Genomic DNA, 18,849 nt, shown 5'->3' with positions numbered 1-18,849 from the left:
TTCAGCGATCCCCGCTCCCTTCTCACCCGCCTTCCCCCAGCAATTCCGTCTTCCGCCCTTCCTTCCCGCTCCCGTCAGCGATCTCGCTTCCCTTCGCGCCTGGCTCTCCTCACAGATCCTGCCCCCTTCCCACCTCCCTCAGCGATCCCGCCTTCCCTGTCCGCTCCCCTCAGCAATCCCGCTTCCTTCCCGCCCTGCTCCCCTCAGCGATCCCGCCTTCCGCCCTTCCTTCCCGCTCTCCTCCGCGATCCCGCCTTCCTTCCCCGCTCCTGCCCTTTCTGCGCCGCTTCCCTCAGCACTCCCCCACCTTCTGCCCTTCCCGCTCCCCTCAGCGTTCCTGTTTTTCCCCTCCTCGCCCTCCCGCTGTCCTTGATGTCAGTTTTTTTATCGCCTTTGAAAGTGTAATTTATATGAAATTACTTGTACAAGAGGAGTTTGCTTAGTAAAGGAAAAAACCTGTTTCAAGCCATGCGTTAAGATTACATCACCCAAGTAAATGTGTATTACGTGGGCGGAGACTACACAGTAAGCGGGCGTGTTCATGTGAATTTTACTGTATAACAGATGTAACTTTCTACCCCTTGACGGGTTGATTAGTGGGAACGTCCTCCTCGCACGCTGTGCTGAAAAAACAATGTCTCCTTTCTAAGGTAAAATCTGTGTCCACAGAGCTCCTAAAAACGAGACCACCCTGCGCACTCCCGCCCTTCGCTCCCGCTCCCCTCAGAGTTCCCGCCTTCCGCTTTTCTTTCCCACTCCCTCCATACTCACAGAATTACAAGGTTGGAAAAGACCTCCAACATCGAGTCTAACCTTTGACTTTTCCCCGCTTTATCACCCAGACCAGAGCACAGAGTGCCACGTCCAGGCGTTCCTTGGACACCTCCAGGGATGGGGACTCCAAACCTTCCTCGGCAGCCCCTTCCAATGCCTGAGCGCCCTTTCCATTAAGAAATTCCTCCTGATGTCCAACCTGAGCCTCCCCTGCCTCAGCGTGAGACCATGTCCCCTTGTCGTATCACTGGCTGCCTGGGAAAAGAGACCCACCCTCACCTGGCCTACCACCTCCATCACTGCCCTGCCTCGCGCCCTCCGGTCCCCTCAGCGCTCCCGCCTTCCGCCCTTCCCGCCCCGCTCCGCCCTTTCCGCCCGTCCCTCGCGCTCCCCTCAGCGCGCACGCGCTCTCCCCGCCCTCCCCAACGCCCGCCTGAGCGCGGCGGATTCAAACGGGGCTCGAACGGGGCCGCGGGAGCCGCGTCCTCCTCCCCCGGCCGAGCTTCCTCCTCCCCCGGCCGAGCTTCCTCCTCCCCGGCCGAGCGGCTCCGGCCCCCGCGGCTGAGAGGGTGGGACCGGGACCGGGATACACTCGCGCTGCGTCCGGTAAAACCGGAGGAGAGACGGGCGCTGCCGCCGCGCCCAGCGGGTGACCTCGGTCCCTCAGGGTATCCCGGTCCGCCTCAGGGCGTGCTGGTTCCACGCAGGTAGGGAGGGTGGGTAAGGCGGCAGGTCTCAAAGAATGGATTTAATAATCGCGGCAGTTGATAGTATTTTAAGCCAAAAGCGAAATAAGGACTTTTTTTTAAAGTTTCCAAGTGTGAGCCGCCGGAGGGAGCTGTGTGAGCGCTTAGTGCCAGGCCACGGTGTTAAATGCGAGAGTTTGTCACATTGTATAGTTTTTTCTTTTAATCAATTTCTGTCTATAATAGGGTTAATAAATCTATTATTAAAGACTATATAGTAGTCGATATATAATGCTCTTTTTGGTGCCTCCAGACTTTGCTAACGACTCTGTTAATTTTTTTTTTTTTGCTTAATTGCGTTTTAAAAAAAACCATCTCTTTAAACATCATCATCTGATGTAATATCCCTGAGAGAACCTTGTAAAACTGCCTTATATAAACCAGGTATTTCTTGGGTTTTGCAGTAAATTTCCAACTCCTTTTCTTAGTGGACACTTCAATATAATAAGGATGCTCCCAGTCTCATGAGGAATCACTGCACTGCTATCACACTGCATTTATCTCCAGAGTTCTGGGAAAATTTATTGGCTTGTCTAGTGCCAGTCCCTTTATGCTTCCTTTCCTGCCTTCAACTTAGTAAGATAAAAGAGAATTACTTAATTTACTGTTTCATTTATGTTCCCTTTGCTTCTTTGACAGATCAGGGACCTTCCAAAAATTCTGCTTTTGTGCACAGTATTTGCAGCTTGGATCTTTGTTAAATTTCTGCCTTCATTTTTGTTCCCCCTCAGTGTGATGATGAAGGATATGGCGTCCTCAGACCTGGAACATTTATGCTTCCACATCAATGCGAAGATTTCAAGTATTAAAAAGTGTATCCTATTGAGAAACATAGGTAAACAAGAGCAACAGTGGTGTTTGGTTTGCACTTCATTCCAAGAAAGGCACGGGGCAGCTGCAGCGTGTCCAGGGAAGGGAAGGGAGCTGGGAAGGGGCTGGAGCCCCAGGAGCGGCTGAGGGAGCTGGGAAAGGGGCTCAGGCTGGAGCAAAGGAGGCTCAGGGGGGACCTTGTGGCTCTGCACAAGTCCCTGACAGGAGGGGGCAGCCAGGGGGGTCGGGCTCTGCTCCCAGGGAACAGGGACAGGAGGAGAGGGAACGGCCTCGGGCTGGGCCAGGGGATGCTCAGGTTGGACACGAGGAGGAATTTCCCCATGGAAAGGGTGGTCAGGCATTGGAAGGGGCTGCCCAGGGAGGTGTTGGAGTCCCCATCCCTGGAGGGATTTAAAAGCCCTGTGGTTGTGACATTTGGGACACAGGTTAGTGGTGGCCTTGACAGTGCTCTGGGGGTATAGTTGGGCCTGGTCTTAGGGGGCTTTTCCAAACTAAATGATTCCATGGACTCTGTTGGCTGTGCAGAGTACAAGGCTGACAGTTTGGCTTGCTACTTCTCCTGGCTGGCTATGGTGGGTGGGGAGCAGAGAGTTAAATAATCACTGCTTGTGAAGGGGAGGAACATCAGATTTTGGTTTTTCTTGGAGGCTTTGTAGCTTAATGTTTGCTCTTTTACAGGTGAAGACGAACGCCGCAAAGCTGCCCTCCATAAAATAGGGAATGAGGTGATCCTTATACATGAACTCCTGAATCAAATAGAAACTGAAGTTAAACAGCAAGAAAAACTGAAGGATTTGCTAAAAGTAATCTTTTTTTTTCTCCCATTCATAAAATACTGAAAGATTCAAAGAAGTCTTTGATACATATGTAGGGGGTTTTTCCCTAGATCCTTAGTGATGTTTGGATGCATGTGCTCACAAGAGAAACTGGGGCTTGGAATAGGCTTGCTGATGGTTTGTTAAGTTCTCCAGCACAACAAACATTGGAAATTGTATTTTTCAAAGCTTATATATGTAATCATAGAATTGTAGAATGGTTTGAGTTGGAAGGGACCTTAAAGCTCATCTAGGGCCACGCCCTGCCATGGACACGGACACCTTCCACTGTCCCAGGCTGCTCCAAGCCCTGTCCAGCCTGGCCTCGGACACTGCCAGGGATCCAGGGGCAGCCACAGCTGCTCTGGGCACCCTGTGCCAGGGCCTGCCCACCCTCACAGGGAAGAATTTATTCTTAATATCTAATCTAAGCCTACATTCCTTCATCTTAAAGCCATTAAAAGCAGGTCTTTGTCACTGGCCTTGAAAACATGTCTTTATCATATAGATACTGTGATCTAAAGAGGAGTTCTACTTACGTATCTTTGCAATAGCTGTGAAAAGTATTCAGTTATTATTCAGTCTGTTATTCTACTGTGTGTTTGCACTGCCTTTATTTGTTAAGTCTTTTGTGGAAGTGTTGTTTGGGGAATGTAGGTGAGTTTACCATAGTGTCTTGTCTCCACTACCACCATTCTCCTGAGCAGGGTGTATTGCTAAAGTTCCTTTTGCCTGCTCAAATTCCTCTGACATTCTGAGGGCAAGGACAGACGCTCCTTGCTCTGTATCTTTACTAGTTTCCCTGGAGAAATTATGGGGTAAGGAGGTAAGGTGATGGGGAGAGAGTAAGGGACACCTCTTAATAAAGCTGAAAATTAATTTAGCATTGCCCTAATTTTATTTGCCTGATGCTAGTAGGTTCAGATTTCTGATATAGTCTCATATTACTTTCAGGAGATGCAGAAGACTGCTGAGAGAGATCAAAATGAAGCACAGCACCTCCTTGAACACATTCCACCCTATCTGCCCAAACCAACTCAGAGCTGGTATGTGGTACATGAGCCTGAAGGATTCAGGCTGCTCCTGTTAGTGTCCAGCTGCAGCGCTGTACAGCTCCTTTCACTCCACATTAGCTGAAATTTTGGGAGACAAGGTCATTGAGTGTATTGATTCTGGATGTGGCTCTTGTCCAGGCTTGCGCTAGCACCCCAATAAATCCATCAGATCAAGTCCATAAAATACTAAGTTATTCCAATGGGAGCTTCCAGGGGTAGGTGTGATGTAGTAGAAAGCAAGTGCTTCTCTGAGTCTGAGAATCCCTTGCTTTAGAATCAGCAACACACTGATTTCATAACTGTAGTGCCTACGGATTTAAGGGCTAGTGACCCAAATGCTGGGTCACTTAGAAATGAAGTTTGCCTCTGCCCTTCCAAATACAACTTAAAAAACAAAAATCTGCTAGCTCAATCATCTTTCTGTGGGACTTTGAATTGTGTTTGTGGTACTTTTGTTCTCTTTTCCCTGTAGCAGCCTTATATTTATTTCAGCTAGATATGACATCCCCTTGCCTTGGAGAGGGCTGTGGTAAGAAGCTTTTCAGAGTCAAGTAGCTCAAGTGTGTGAAAATGACAAGTATGTGAAATAACAGCTGTTACTCAGAAAGCTTCTAAAACATTTAATTCCGACTGAGTTTCTCATCTTTTTCTCTGGCCTGTTGGAGTTGCTTTCTTTTCCTGCAGTGATGCCAGCTGGGGTCAATTGCAGAGTCATAGTATCGGGGATCCCAGAATTTCATTCCCACCTTGTAGCTTGTCAGAAGGCAGTGCATTAGCTTGAATTCAGTGCTTCCAAGATGTGCCCTGAATCTACCAGCTTTACTTGGTCTGGTTCCTAATGCCAGAGAAGCCTCAGTCTCAAAACATGACAGATACATTCCAGCAAAGTAAAAGGTTAAATATGTGGAAAGAGGCTTCCAGAAGAGAAAAATGAACTGTAATTTTAGTTAGTGTGTAGCAGTATTGTCATTGGTGTAGGTATTGAATTGAAACTGTTCTTAGCTGGTGAAGGGATGACTTGTGCAGAAGCTTTTTTCTTATTCCCACCTTCTAGACATAAACCCTCAGTTTAGGAAATGGCCTCTCAAAATGTCTCTAGAGGTCTCTTGTTCCTTTTCAATTTAGATGTTGCTTTTTGTGTGTGTGTGTAAACATTGAAGTTTTTCAGAAATTACCACTTGGATTCTGCCTTCCTGTCGTAACTTACTTTCTTAATGTAGGAAAACCTTTCTCTTAACTTTGTGTTAGCTCCTGGAAATTGCTTAGATGTAAATGAGGCTTGTTTCGTGCTTGATTGTGCCGCCTCTGATACCAAAAGAATTTTTGGGATGTTGGTCTCCCTTGCAATCTCATCCTGCTTGTGATCAGGAAGTTAATTGTGATATGGCTTTAGCTGGTTCTTCCCTCTCTAGAGAAAACCACAATATGTAAAACCAACCAAACTTTTCTGATCATTTTATGCAGATTGTGCTCTGCCAGCTCACAGCTGCTGTTCTGTCAGTGTCAGTTTGTTGCTGGGTTTTCTTGAGTAATAATACATTGTATGACAATGCCATTTGTCACAGCACACTTTCTCCTTTTGTCCCCATTTTGTCACTTCTTGGTGGTCGCTGTGTTGTGCAGTGGAGGGTCGAGGAAGTGTAAGAAGGAACGTAATTGTTCAAAATTCACTGTATCACTGTAAATATGTTTTTAGGCCTCTTACCCAAACCTTCCTGCACTGACCTCCTCCGTTTCTGTTTGTTCCCCTATGTCCCCAGATGTGTGGGGACATACATAATGGGCTGATGAGTGATTTTCGTGAGATAGTGCGGAAAGCAGAGGAGCACTTGAATGCTGGTAAGACAGGCCTTGAAGTCCCTGGGAGAATGAAAACACCCACACAGAGAAACTGAACGATTCATGGCTTTAGCTATTGTTTCTCTCCTGTATTCTTGGGTTTTCTGTTCTTGTTTACCAGAGGAATCTCACTGAAACAAAAAGCAAGTTCAATATATCTCAAGCTCTTTGTATCCCACATGTTTGTTGAGAGCAGTTTCTCATTCCACCAGAGCCAGATTTTGTAAACAAGTGTCAGTTCTTTCTTTTTCATGGTTCAGGTCAGCGGTGAACTATGTCTGTACCACCTCACTGCAGCAGTGCAGAGGCAAGGGAGTGGGTGGGATCACAAAGGAGGGGTGCCTGGGGCTGGGGAATCATCTCAAAAAGGTTTGTTGCAGTGTGATAGACAGCAGGAGACTGAGACTGGAGCGTGGGAGGAATGAAGTTTCAAGATGTGAACTTGCTTCCCTTGGTTCTTGTGTTTATCCTTTCATTCCAAAGCCACCTCCACCACCACCCAAAATTTGCCGTCCTTCCCTCCTGTTTGCTGACATTCCCTGCTAGCTGCAGGGTGCCAGGATTGTTTTGTTGTTGTTGTTCAGATGCAAACAGATGTTTTTCAGATGATGACATCTGAGTAAGTTTAGCGGCAGATGTCCTGGGTTTCAGAAGGGCTCTGTGTTGTGTCACGGCGCAGGGCAGAGCTGCTCCTGCCCCCGTGTCACTGACCAGGCAGTGTGGGAGCCCAGCAGGTGGCACTCGCTGTCCTCTCCATGGCACTTGTCTTCCTTGGGGACGGGACACTGGGTTTGGCGATGTCACATCAAGTGACGCCTCAGATCCTGGCCCTGGGGTTGACAGATGGGACACTGCTGTGCCATTCGCTGCTCGTGGAACCCCATGTCCAGCAAGGATCTCTTGTGGGAAAGTCAGATCCAAGTGGAGGACCAGTTCCTTGTGCCAGGTCAGCTCTGTACTGCTTTAGTTCATTCTGTTGCACATCCCAGTAATGTCCACATGTTCTGATAACAGTGGATTTGGCCATATGCATCATCTTTACTGTCCTGCTGAGGAGCAGCTGGGTGGGTGGCTGGCAAATCCCTTGGGGTTTGAGGCTCTAAGTTGAGGGTTTAGAGAAAGGGTGGATTTATAAAAATAATGTTCTAATAATCAGGAATAAATCAGGAAATTCTGTGACCTTTGGGATCTTGCCTAAAAAAACTTTTTAAAGTATTAAAAAAAAACCCCAGTCTGGTAGGTGGCATTGAATTTCTTTGTTTCAAAAGTTTAATGGGTGAGTCAGGCTTCCCAAGATTTGAACCTCTTTCAGAGAGCTGTGAAGTATTTCAAATCTGCCCATTAAGGCTGCAGCTCTGTGCTGTGTTTTATCTGATAAAAAGCCAGGCCTTGTGTTGTGTGAAATGTAACGGTACATTGAATTCTGAGCTGTGCCACGCTGCACTTGGACTGCTTCCAACTCACCTGCTAGCAGCCTCTGTAGCAGAGAAACCAAGAGCTGTGCTGAAGTCAGCTGAAGGATATGATTTGAAACGGAGCAGGCTTGCTGTACTGATGTTTCTTTTGTGAAATACTATTATTTGTGTTCATCCAGCCTAACAGATAGGCTGGAACTTAGGTCTGTGACTAAGCAGACTTAATAGTGTAATGGAATTCTCCTTACTACTTACCTGCTGTTTATACACTGAATATTCCTTCATTTTACAGCATCACGGTGCCGACTGGGAAACAAGAAGAGCAAGCAAAGGCCGTACAACCCGAATGTGCAAAGAAACCTGCAAAAGATACAAAACTCATTAAAGAAGCAGCATTAATAACCATGGAGGAGTTTGAAAGTGTTCCTGCGTAAGTAAGCGTGGCTTCCCTCACACTCTGGCATATCAATTTGGCTGGCACACATAGGTTTGGAAGAGTGACCTCTTGCAGAACTGGGACTGACAGAGATGGTTTGAAATTTTTCATGGGGTGAAACATGATAACTGCTCCAAATAGTTTAAATGCAACACTAGCAAACCTGAAAATGGAATGAAAAGAGTTAATTGGGCTCTTTTTTATGCTGGTATTAGGAAGATGAAAATGGATCAGTTAAAACCCAAACCTCTTCTCTCAAAAGTCACTGTAATTGTATGAACAGAGATTTTTAAGCTAACTAGTGAATCCTTATCTTGTTTTGAGAACTGACATTAAAAAAAAAAAAAAAGAGCCATCATCTCATAAGATGAAAGGTTTGCTTACATATAGAAGGAAAAATAATGATAAATGCTGTTTTTATTTGACCCAACTATTGGTTTCTGGAAACTTCAAGTCTTGACTTACCAGTCTGTTTTGAGACAGGAACAGAAATCAGACTTGTTAAAAGCAAAAAACCACTTTGCACTGAAATTCCCAAATTTCTGGAATAGAAATCTGTGCATACATTCCCCTAACAGCAGGACCTGATTAATGGATACCCTTGTCTGAAGTCTGCCATACAGTATTACAGTTGGAGATGAGGTCAGTGGCTCTGACCCAGGAAGAGGTGACCAGTCCGGGGAGATGGTCCCGAAAGGAATCGCCTTCCCGAGGCCCAGTGTCTTCCTTCAGCTGCTGGCAGAGGGGCCCTTGCAGAGGCTGCCAGCTCTTTAGTGATTCTCAGCTCGTGATTCCAGCTCAGCTCTGCAGGGCAGCCTCCAGGCCAAGCCAGACCAGAGAGAGAGACGAGAGGCTCATGTGGCTGGTTCCACACGGAAGGTAGCTTAATTGTTGGTCCCCTCCAGCGAAGGGGAAAGCCAGGGATGAGAACTCTCTCTGAGTCCCACAGGGGCAGAGGGCTTGCTTTTATAGGGATACAGGGGATGGGTGAAGGCCAATGGGTTACAGAGGATCTGGGATGGGTACAGGCCAATGGGTTACAGAGGATCTGCATAGGGTCTCCTAAAGGATTGTGGGTCTGTCTTTTCTCGCCGTGACCAAAGAAGTGGTTGCCTTTCCAGGGAGTCCTGCTGGGCGATTGCAAAATCTCTTATCTCAGCAGAGATCCCTCCAGGGCAGGGGCTGGGCATACCCCACAATACAGGAATAACTTCTTAAATGGCATTTTCGGGGCATGAGTAAATATTTCTGCAAAAAGAAGAAATTTCTCTTGATGCCTAAGGCTAAATTGTTATTGAGACTCTAGATTCATTGTGTTCCCTGACAACACCTGTTTCAATAAGAAATACGTTTTTGAGTCTGTACTTTACTTGAGGCTTTCCAATAATTTTCTCTATAGCCTTCAAAATTTTCAGGTGAGTAATGTCCATTTTCTCCCTTATCCTGAATGTTGAGCTAATGATAAAGGACTTCTGGTTACTTCTTAGAAGAGCATGCACCTGGTATTTTTATTCTGCAGATCACCTCAGATATTTTGTGGATTTACTCCCTTAGGTAGTTCTCTCCTGATAAAATTATGGGAGGATAAAGCTGGAGCATGGGAATTTTTGGTCTTTATCTCTGCTGTGGCAAGAGAAATAGACACAGACCATTCCAGCCAAATACTGTTTTAACTTCCAGGTAAAGCTATTATCTTCCACATCACAAGACAGGTAGTTGTGACACTTCAGGGCATGGTTTAGTGGTAGCCTTGTCAGTGCTGAGGGAAAGGTTGGACTCGATGACCTCACAGGGCTTTTCCAACCTAAAGGAGTCTATGATAATCCTTGAAAGTATAAGGTTTTCCACTGCTCTTCGTGGGTGTGGAGGATGGGGACAGAGGCCAGACATCCTCTTCCTATTTATTACAGATTCACAAAATCACAGAATAAGCTGAGTTGGAAGGCACTGTTGTGGAAAGGTTGCAGCTGTGTTGGAAGGCACCCATTATGGAAAGGTTGCAGCTTAGACTGTGCTGGAAGAGCTCTAGAAATAATTTAATTTTATTCGGATGGGAGAAGCATGTTTGTTCTGTGAAGGAAAATTTACATGAATTTACATAGATCTATTAATCTACCAGTATTTCTGTTGCCTGGCAATGCTGTAGTACAAAATTGAGGGAGTACTTGCAATTTCACATACTGATTGACCAAACCCAAGCAGCAAATATTTGTAACCCAAATTTTCTTACCTAATGTATTCCCTTGGAAGAACAAGAATTTGGTTCATGGCCCAGTTCTTCTGGTGAGCACTGGGGGTGGGAAGTGGGCACTGAAAAATCAAGGTTGTTTTCACCTACTTTGTGTTGAACATGAAAGAAAATCTATTCCTAAACGCCATCAGGCCAGTAAAAGGGACACAGGCTTCAGTGCCTTCATAGTCCTAGGACTGGGCAGCAGGTATTTAACAAAGGTACACACTGTGTTAAGGGGCAGACATGAAAGACCTTGATCAAATAGAACACTTTGCACAATAAGAAACCTGCAAATTATTTTACCCTTCAAATCTGTTGCAGGAAGGCACTCTTTGGAGGAAGATAAAGGACATTTCACCATACCTGTCTTTGTTAACTTTTGACTTTGAGGCAAAGGAAAATGCTTTATTCTAGTGTCTAGAATTCTTGCTGCTTTCTAAAATTCTTACTGCTCAAAGTATTTTAGAATCTGTGCATTCATTATGACTCAAGTCTCAGAAGATGGTGACTGGGAAGAATACATGGCTGTTTAGCCTAACCCTTTTTGAGAGAGCAGGGGGTGGCCATTACAAGGTTTATCTCTTTTAGAGTGGTATATATGTGATATATTGATGTTATTCTTTTCTCTGAGGAACACAGCACTGTGCTCCAGTTTTCTTACCTATGGAAAAAATGCTTTGAAAAAGTGCTTCTGTGGATTAAAAAAAGAAACTGACTGGATCACTTTTTTTTTTTTTTATGAAGAGTTCTGAATTTTATTGCATTTGGAATAGTGAAGCAGATTTTAAAGTTATTTTAAATCTAAATTAAATGCCTGAATTTGGAACTTCTCAACTTTGTATTTTTATATTAGTGTACGTATGGACTGAAATAAATGTCAGCATTAACGGGTTTGCCAGCCATGGTTGGGTAGAAATATCAGAAGGCTGTGGGACAGCTGGAGTTTTTATGATCCTTAGTTATGCACAGAATAAAAATTCCATTTGGTTTTGACAGAGTTTAATTTCAGATTAAAGCATCTTGGATGCCTGAGGGCCTCTCACAGAGCACTCAATTCCTAGGTTTAGACATCCCAGTCCTGCCTGTCTGTTTCAGCTTCAGGATGAGCTGAGGTGCTCCCTTGGCTTTATTAAGTGTGTTCACTGTCTGTGTGTTGGCAGGGGGAGCACAGGAAGTTAAATAAAGGTATTTTATGCCTCTGGGCTTAGCTTCCCTCGCTCTACTCTTTCCCCTGTGGCACAGGGAGGCAGAGAGAGCAATAAACAGCAGTTAATGCACACAGGCAAAGCCTTGCTGTGGTTAAAGGCTGTGTTTGTGCTATGGCTGCAGTTCGGGGGTGGTACTGCTTTTATTACTGGTGCAAAGTGGAGCGTTTTTATAACTACAAGATGGCTGCACCTCCAACACTGAATTAATCAAGGTGTCAATAAAGTTGAAAGCTGGCTGCAAGTAATGTAGTGGCAACTAAGTTTCCAACTCAGTTTGGAGGCAGAGCAATTGCTTTGAATTCAGGTTTTACACGCCTCCTGCAAGCAGGTCTCCGTGGCAGGGACGGGCTGCTGTTGAAATCTAGTGCACTTATTTTTAGTTGGCAATTGCAGAATGCCTGCCCGAATTCTGGTTTGGAATACTGAACTTGTAATTGATTATCTACTTCTGCTTTAAATTCTTTGTGTGTTCTCCAAAGATTGAGCTTGTCCCTTCAGACTAAAACAAGGGATGAACTTGCTGTTCATTGTCTTTTCAGTCTTGCTGTCCCACAGCTTTTAGCCACCTGCTCCACTGACCTAAAGCATTTGTTCTTAAAATGAATTGTAACACTTGTCTAATTCCTCGTGTCTGCAAACCGATACTGAACCAAACAGAAAGAACCAGGTTTGGTTTGTTGTAGCAGCTGAATGAAGGCCACAGGACAATTCAGGTTGCAAGGCTGGCCTGGCTCTTACTGCCATTTTGGGGGGCAGGGGACGGGTGGTGGTGTATTTATCTTGGTGCTTGTCATTTGAGTTTCAGATTTCATTTTTATATAATGGCTTCTCAGTATGCAGCACAGTTCCTTTTCCTTGAAGGCATGGCTTTACATCTATAAATACTGAATAGCCTTACTTGCAAATATTCCAGTGTTCTAGTATTTCCACATCACTTTGTTCTTTATCTTCTGTGCTTCCTGTACCTCTAGGCTGTTATCAACAGATCTTATTCTTCTAGTACTAGTATTATGAAATGCCCTGAAAGTTCAGAAATGGATGCTGGTGGTGCAGAACCATATCTGTACAGCTCAGGAGGCTGCACAGTCAAATACAGAAGACAACACAAAACTAGTAGTTCTTCAAAAAAACCCAAATAAATGGCTATAAGATCAAACACAGGTTATTTGTGGTGATAATATGAATCAAATTGTGCTCCTAGGCAAACATTTCATTTCATGCTGTTGTCTGCAAAGTTACTCGATTTTTCTGTGTTTGTAGTTTAAGTGGTATGCTATAAAAACAACCTCTATTCCATTTTGAAAAGCTTTTTACAGCTTAAACACTGAATACATTCGGCTTCTTAATTTAGCTTTCTAATATTTTCTCTTTCTGGTTTAGGTTCTGTCATGGCCTTTCTACCTTCAAGATTGTTAAACAATCAAGGAAACAAACAGAATTAACTACTACTTGTATTCATTAACATAAAGCAGGAGAAACTGCCTTTAGCTAGGAATGGCTTGTTCAGTTACGGCTGATGAAAGAGAAGAATAAACACAGAACTTTGTGACTTTCTGGTTACTGATTCTTATTTTTATTTGTAGGTATATGAAAGGCCGTCTCACATATGATCAGATCAATGCAGTTGTTCAAGAGATGAACAAGGCCGTGGTGGCCAAGTACAAGATCTTGTATCAGCCTTTGAAATCTATGAGTGTACCAGTCAGGAATCTCTACGACAGGTTCATGGAAGAAGAAACTAAGGATACAAGAGGTATTTTTTTTTTCCCTTTGTTAGTACTAAACTCATAACACTTGGATGTTGCAGGAGAAGTATAAAAATACTGGTCTTTTTTCCAGTATTTTTGAATTAAGAGTTTCCCATACTGATTGAGTTGCTTTTTGAGTGTTTTCATTGAAAACATGTCCCTTTGATGATGTGTCATGGTAGAAACTTCGAGTACACAAAGATTTCGTTTGGAATCACTACAAGGTCTGGAAACTCTTAGTTTGATAACCAAACTGTGTAAATGTGGTTTCAGTTTTTAAATTTGATTGGGCATGAAGTATTAAAAATTTGTTCTGAAGTTGGGACATCTGGCTAATTAATTGTGCTGCAGTGGCTTTGTGGAAGAGACATGTCTGTCTGAGAATCTTAAGAAGTTTTCTCCTCTTCAAAGCGTAGAGGGAGTGAAAATCAACCAAAATACCTTCCTTTCAATTGAAAAGCAAGTTGTACTTTCAGGCTAGTTTTTCCAAAGATATGTGGCACAGTAAATCTCTGATATTAAAATCTTCTTTTTGGCATGCCTCTCCTCTTGAGAACAAGTATGTAATTATTCCTGGAGGGGTGTACTGCACATGTCAAGCTTGGTGATGTCCTTAAAATGCCCTCATGTTTCTGAGTTCAGGCACAAAGAGTGGCGCAAACTCTATTCTGCTTCAAGGAAAAAGACCTTTCTCTGACAACACCATGGCACCCACCTCTCTGTTTCTGCCCTGAGCATTCACCTGGTACTCAGGAGTCCCCTGAAGACAAACTGCAACTTCTTCTTCCTTCCTTCCTTCCTTTGGTTTTGCTGTTCTTCAAGACTCAGGATATTATAGTATGGTATAGTATATCACTGACTTCTGGATTCTAAATGCAGCTTTTCTGTAGGGAGGGAGTTCTGATCTAATGGACCTGTAAGATAAACACAGAACCACAGAATGATCTGGGTTGGAAGTGGCCTTCAAGATCATCCCATCCCACCCCCTGCCCTGGGCAGGGACACTTTCCACTATCCCAGGCTGCTCCAAGCCCCATCCAACCTGGCCTTGGACACTTCCAGGGATCCAGGGGCAGCCACAGCTGCTCTGGGCACCCTGTGCCAGGGCCTGCCCACCCTCACAGACAGCAATTCCTTCCCAATATCCCATCCATCCCTGCCCTCTGGCACTGGGAAGCCATTCCCTGTGTCCTGTCCCTCCAGGCCCTTGTCCCAAGTTCCTCTGCAGCTCTCCTGGAGCCCCTTTAGGCCCTGCCAGGGGCTCTGAGCTCTCCCTGGAGCCTTCTCTTGTGCAGCTGAGCACCCTCAGCTGTCCCAGGCTGGCTGCAGAGCAGAGGGGCTCCAGCCCTGGAGCATCTGGGTGGCCTCCTCTGGACTGGATGCAGCAGCTCCTTGTCTTTCTCATGTTGGGGTTGTAGGGCTGGGCACAGGACTCCAGGTGGGTTATACAAAGATCATTGTTGTAAAGGGCTTTATTAAAAGCATTCTAAGCACATGCAGCTGGATAAATTCATGCCACTGGCTTATGGTTTGGGCTGTGATGATTTGGTTTCTCTCTAAGCATGTTTTGCCTCAGTTGAACAGCAGCTTATATTAATCTGGGATTTCTTAAAATACTGGCTTCATCACATTTAATTTACAACATGTTTGTGGTTTCACTGTTCCTATCCTTAGGACAGTAGTAAGGAGTTTGAGCCCACAGTTGTAGAGGAGAGGCTGAACACTAGAAGAGCCCTTCTAGGCCTGGAGTGCTGCTCAGTCTGCACCGTGATCCACACTAGCCTTGGCTGCAGTGAAGAAGCCATTCTAGCAACTTGAGAAAGCTACAGCTGGTCAGAGAATTTTCTGTCAGAAGGCTGGGGAGTTTAAGTCTGAAAAATCAAAGTGCTAATTCAAGTACCTGAGAGATGGTCTTTATTTCTTTTTTGCCATGGAAAGTTCAGTTAGGAAACTAGGACGTTCAGAATCTGATGGAGTGTGTGTATTTGTGTGGTAGATGGTTTTGTTCAGGGGTTTTTTTGTGACTAATCATCCAGAAAGTCTAGAGAAAAGTCCTGGCAGGCTGTCAGATGGTTCTTATCTGGCCAGCACAAAATGATTAAATGTCTTCATCCATTGCATTTTTCATTATGACATTCTGCATTCATTGATTTGTTTGCTTAAATCTCTACTGCAAGTGTCTCTCTTCTTAGGATTCCCACTGGTTCTCAGCCTGGGCTGATTGCCAGCTGACCTCTTCTCTGATTCCAAGATGAGAGAAGATGCTGCCTGGTTTATCAGGGTCGCTTCCAGCCACTCAGATGATTCAGTGAGTTTAGCTGGTTGTTTAGCAAATGGCCCAAACCACCACCCTTCATCCAGCTCTGATTTCTTCACAAAGAAGATCCTGCTACGCTGAATGTTGCCACTCTGGATCGGGAGCAAATATAAGGAGGAATCTCGTTTTATCAAAATTCAGGACGTTCTGATGCTTCCCCCAGATGTAGCAGACTGTGAAGGCAGCATGCAGGTTATGCCTGGCTTCCCAACACTGTCTGGGTGTATTGGTGTTCCTGGAAGTTGTAAATGGTCTCTATCCTACAGTAGTTCTATTTTGAGCAGTAATGCAGTTCTTCTTTCTTTTCCTAGTAAACAAACTTCCTACTTCTCATCTGTATGTGGATTTGGTGGCCTTACAAGCTCTGAGATTCCAGCATAGCTCCTCTCTGGGGAAAGATCTCTAGATTTTGACAGTTATTGTCTCTGGAAGATTCTACTCCCTGTGAGACGTGTGTCACCAACTCATGAGACACCCAGGCTGTGAGAAAACATGATCTGTCATTTCTCAGCTCTGTCTAAGCAAGACTTTGGGAGACATAAACATAATTCTTGGACCTTAGATCTTTACTGGCATCTTCAGTTTTCCAGCTTGAATCAGCTACTTCCCAGCTAAACCTGAAGGACTTAACAGGAGGAAGAGATGCTCCATCTTTTCTAAGATGTCACTGCCTCTGTGTTAAGGATAAAACAAGGAGGGAGAATGCTATCTTCTTTTTCCAAGCTGGAACACTCCTACCCCTGTATCCTCCTTCTCATTAGACTTGGAAGCGTAATACTACACATAATTTAGGAATCATTTAGGCTGGAAAAGGCCTGTAAGATCACAAATTCCAGCTGCCAACCCAGCACCATGTTCACCACTAAACCATGTCATCAAGGGGAACATTCACATGTTTTTTGATCACTTCAGGGATGGTGACTCCACCACTGCCCTGGGCAGCCTGAATTTTAATGACAATTTTCTTATGGAAGTAAGTAATCAACTACAGGAAGGGGTGAGCTCTCAGCTCTGATGCAGGACCTCCCTGTGCAATTTTCTTGGAGACACAGGGATGATGCTGTTGCAAGTAGTTAATCTTTTTCTGTAATTTTCTTAAGTAATGATGAATTATTCTTTTCCTTATCTGATATAAGTCAAGGGAATGGTGGGCTACTTAGCTCTGATGCATGCAGGGCTCTGTCCTTATGACAAAGATCTAATTCCAGAACTTGAGTGCCTGCTGGGAGACAGAGTTCATGGAGCAGGGCCTGTGGATCATGCAGAGTGTCTGAACCTCATCAGAAGGCTGGCAATTCTCTTTCTGATGACAAATTTTACAAGTAGAACCAAGTTCCCCATATAGTGTGAGGCCATCCTACTGCTGATTGTAGAACAATGAATTGCAGATTGTGGAATTATGAAGAAGAGGCTGTGCTGTTACTTGTGAAATGCTAACTAGATCCTACAACAGAGTAGGATACAGTTTCTGTAACAAAATTGTTGTTTGTTTTCCAGGACTATTTTTTATTGTGGAGGCTGATATCAAGGAGTTCACTCAGCTGAAATTGGATAAGCGTTTCCACAGCATCCTCAACATCCTGAGGCACTGCCAGAGAGTGAGAGAGGTCCGCGGCTCGGGGCTCGTCCGCTACGTCATCTGCTAACGAGCTCCTCGTGTCTGCCTGCCCAGGAGAGAGATCTGCCACCTGTGTTCGTGTCTCAAAGGCAGCACTGAGGGCCAGGGAGTGGTTTTCAGGCATCTACCCTAAATTAGGAGTGGCGTTGAAGTATTTGAGTTTTGTTTTGAGAAGCTATGGGGAACTACTGTTTTTTGGTAAATTTCAAACCCAAACCAGAAAGGCAACTGGGCTCAGGTGGTTAATCACATTTTCAGGTCAGCACATGAAAATAAATTTCTCTGCATGTTAACAGTGCTCTGTTGCTCCTTTTGTGTTTGTGAGTGTTGGAGGTTAGGATTTTTCCTTTTGTTTTTCTTTCTCTCATGGAATTTTTTTCCCATTTATTGTCTCAGAGATGGGAACGATAGATACTTAAGAGGGACAAAAGATGGGGGGGGAGGAGGGGGGAAGGGGGGCAGTTTGCTACTGTCCCTTAGCTGGGGCGCTTTCTCTGGGGAAGTGTAGGGATACCCAAGACTGGGCTGGGGGTCAGGAGCTGGGATAGGCCCTCGCTCACTCTTGGGGTCAGAGGGGAGACAGGTGAGGTTTTGGTGCTGGGCTGCTGCTGCTGTGGGGAGAATTCACTGCCACTGCACAGTTCTGTGCTGGCACTGCTTCTCCTTGCTGTGGGTGAGCCTTTGCTCGTAAAAGCAGCTGCTGGACTGGGACTTTTTCAACACCTGACCTCACTGGGAGGGACCCTCACCATCTACTCAGGTGCCTCAGGGGAAACCCGGGACCCTGAGCCCCTCTCCAGAGGGAGCATCACCTGGCTGTTTGCGGGAGCCCGGTTGCTGCTGCTTTGAGTTTCTTGCTACACTTTGCTCGGACACCCGCGGCTCCTGGCACGGCTCCAGAGTCTTTGCTACACTTTGCCTGCCACCGCGGGTGCGCTCGCCTCTGCCCATGCAGCCAGCGCTCCGAGGTTCCTGCGGCAGCCCCTTTGGCCATCCAGCCCTCCTGCCCTTACCCTGTGAGGGGAGAGGCGGCCGAGCCCGCGGCACAGCGCCCCCTGCAGGCGGGCAATCCCGGCCGCCGCCCCGCCCGGCCGGGAGCCAGCAGCGCCCCTGGCGGCCGCGAGCGGAGCTGCAGCGCGGGGAAAGGGCCGGCGGCGGGAGCGGCGGCGCTGGGCTCGGCTGCTGGGCACTGGTGCTGCCGGGGTTGGTGTCCGTGGGCCTTGTGATCCATACCAGCAAAGATCTGCTACTCCCTTTCCCATATCTTGCCTGAAAGCCCCTTATTTCACAGTTATAATAATTTGGAGGGAAGGACGTCATATTTCCCAACTTCCTTGGCAGACACCTGTCTTTTAAACAAAGACAACCAGCTGGAGGCTGTGTTTAAGATTCTGTAGCTACTCCAAGGAAGCATTTGATCCTTTTTTTTCTTTATTTTTCTTCAATGCCTCAAACCAATTTCCAGATTTCCTTTTCTCAATCTTTCTTCTTATACTAATTTTATGTTTTGGAGTTTTCTGTATCACTTAAACAGGAAAATCTGAAGTGGTCCGAAGAGTTCTAGATTGAAGACTGGTAATTTTGTTACTCATGTGCTTTTCTAACTTCATCGTGCAGCCAGATTTTTCCTGCAGATCCTCAGAATGGCCGGAAACAGTAGGGGTTTGAAGTGAAAATGTTCACATTCATTATGAAAATTCAGGTCAAACTTGTCCTGGTTTTATTATAAAACTCTTTATTACAGCTTTTGTTATAGAAGCTTGCTTTCAAATGACTTATTGGTGTAGTAAGGTTCAGAGTAGATCTACTGTGCT

At 45.4% G+C, this 18,849-nt stretch overlaps 1 protein-coding gene across 2 annotated transcripts; it reads left to right on the top strand.

Moving 5' to 3' along the window:
- The first annotated feature begins 1,200 nt into the window (after nucleotides 1–1,200).
- SKA1 (spindle and kinetochore associated complex subunit 1) lies at nucleotides 1,201–17,328 on the top strand. 2 transcript variants are annotated; one of them, XM_069001374.1, is made up of 7 exons: nucleotides 1,201–1,481; nucleotides 2,252–2,355; nucleotides 3,030–3,154; nucleotides 4,121–4,212; nucleotides 7,768–7,905; nucleotides 12,936–13,105; nucleotides 16,915–17,328. In XM_069001374.1, exons 2-7 carry the CDS (start codon nucleotides 2,256–2,258, stop codon nucleotides 17,061–17,063), a joined length of 774 nt encoding a protein of 257 aa, XP_068857475.1. In that variant the 5' UTR covers nucleotides 1,201–1,481; nucleotides 2,252–2,255; the 3' UTR covers nucleotides 17,064–17,328. The 2 variants fall into 2 exon arrangements, with proteins under 2 accessions (XP_068857475.1, XP_068857476.1); XM_069001375.1 differs by lacking the exons at nucleotides 1,201–1,481; nucleotides 2,252–2,355; nucleotides 3,030–3,154; nucleotides 4,121–4,212 and adding an exon at nucleotides 6,734–7,006.
- The last annotated feature ends 1,521 nt before the right edge of the window (nucleotides 17,329–18,849 follow it).

This window comes from Aphelocoma coerulescens (assembly GCF_041296385.1).
Source record: "Aphelocoma coerulescens isolate FSJ_1873_10779 chromosome Z unlocalized genomic scaffold, UR_Acoe_1.0 ChrZ, whole genome shotgun sequence".
In the NCBI taxonomy this organism is placed as follows: Eukaryota; Metazoa; Chordata; class Aves; order Passeriformes; family Corvidae; genus Aphelocoma; species Aphelocoma coerulescens.
This window is presented reverse-complemented; position numbering and strand designations above follow the sequence as displayed.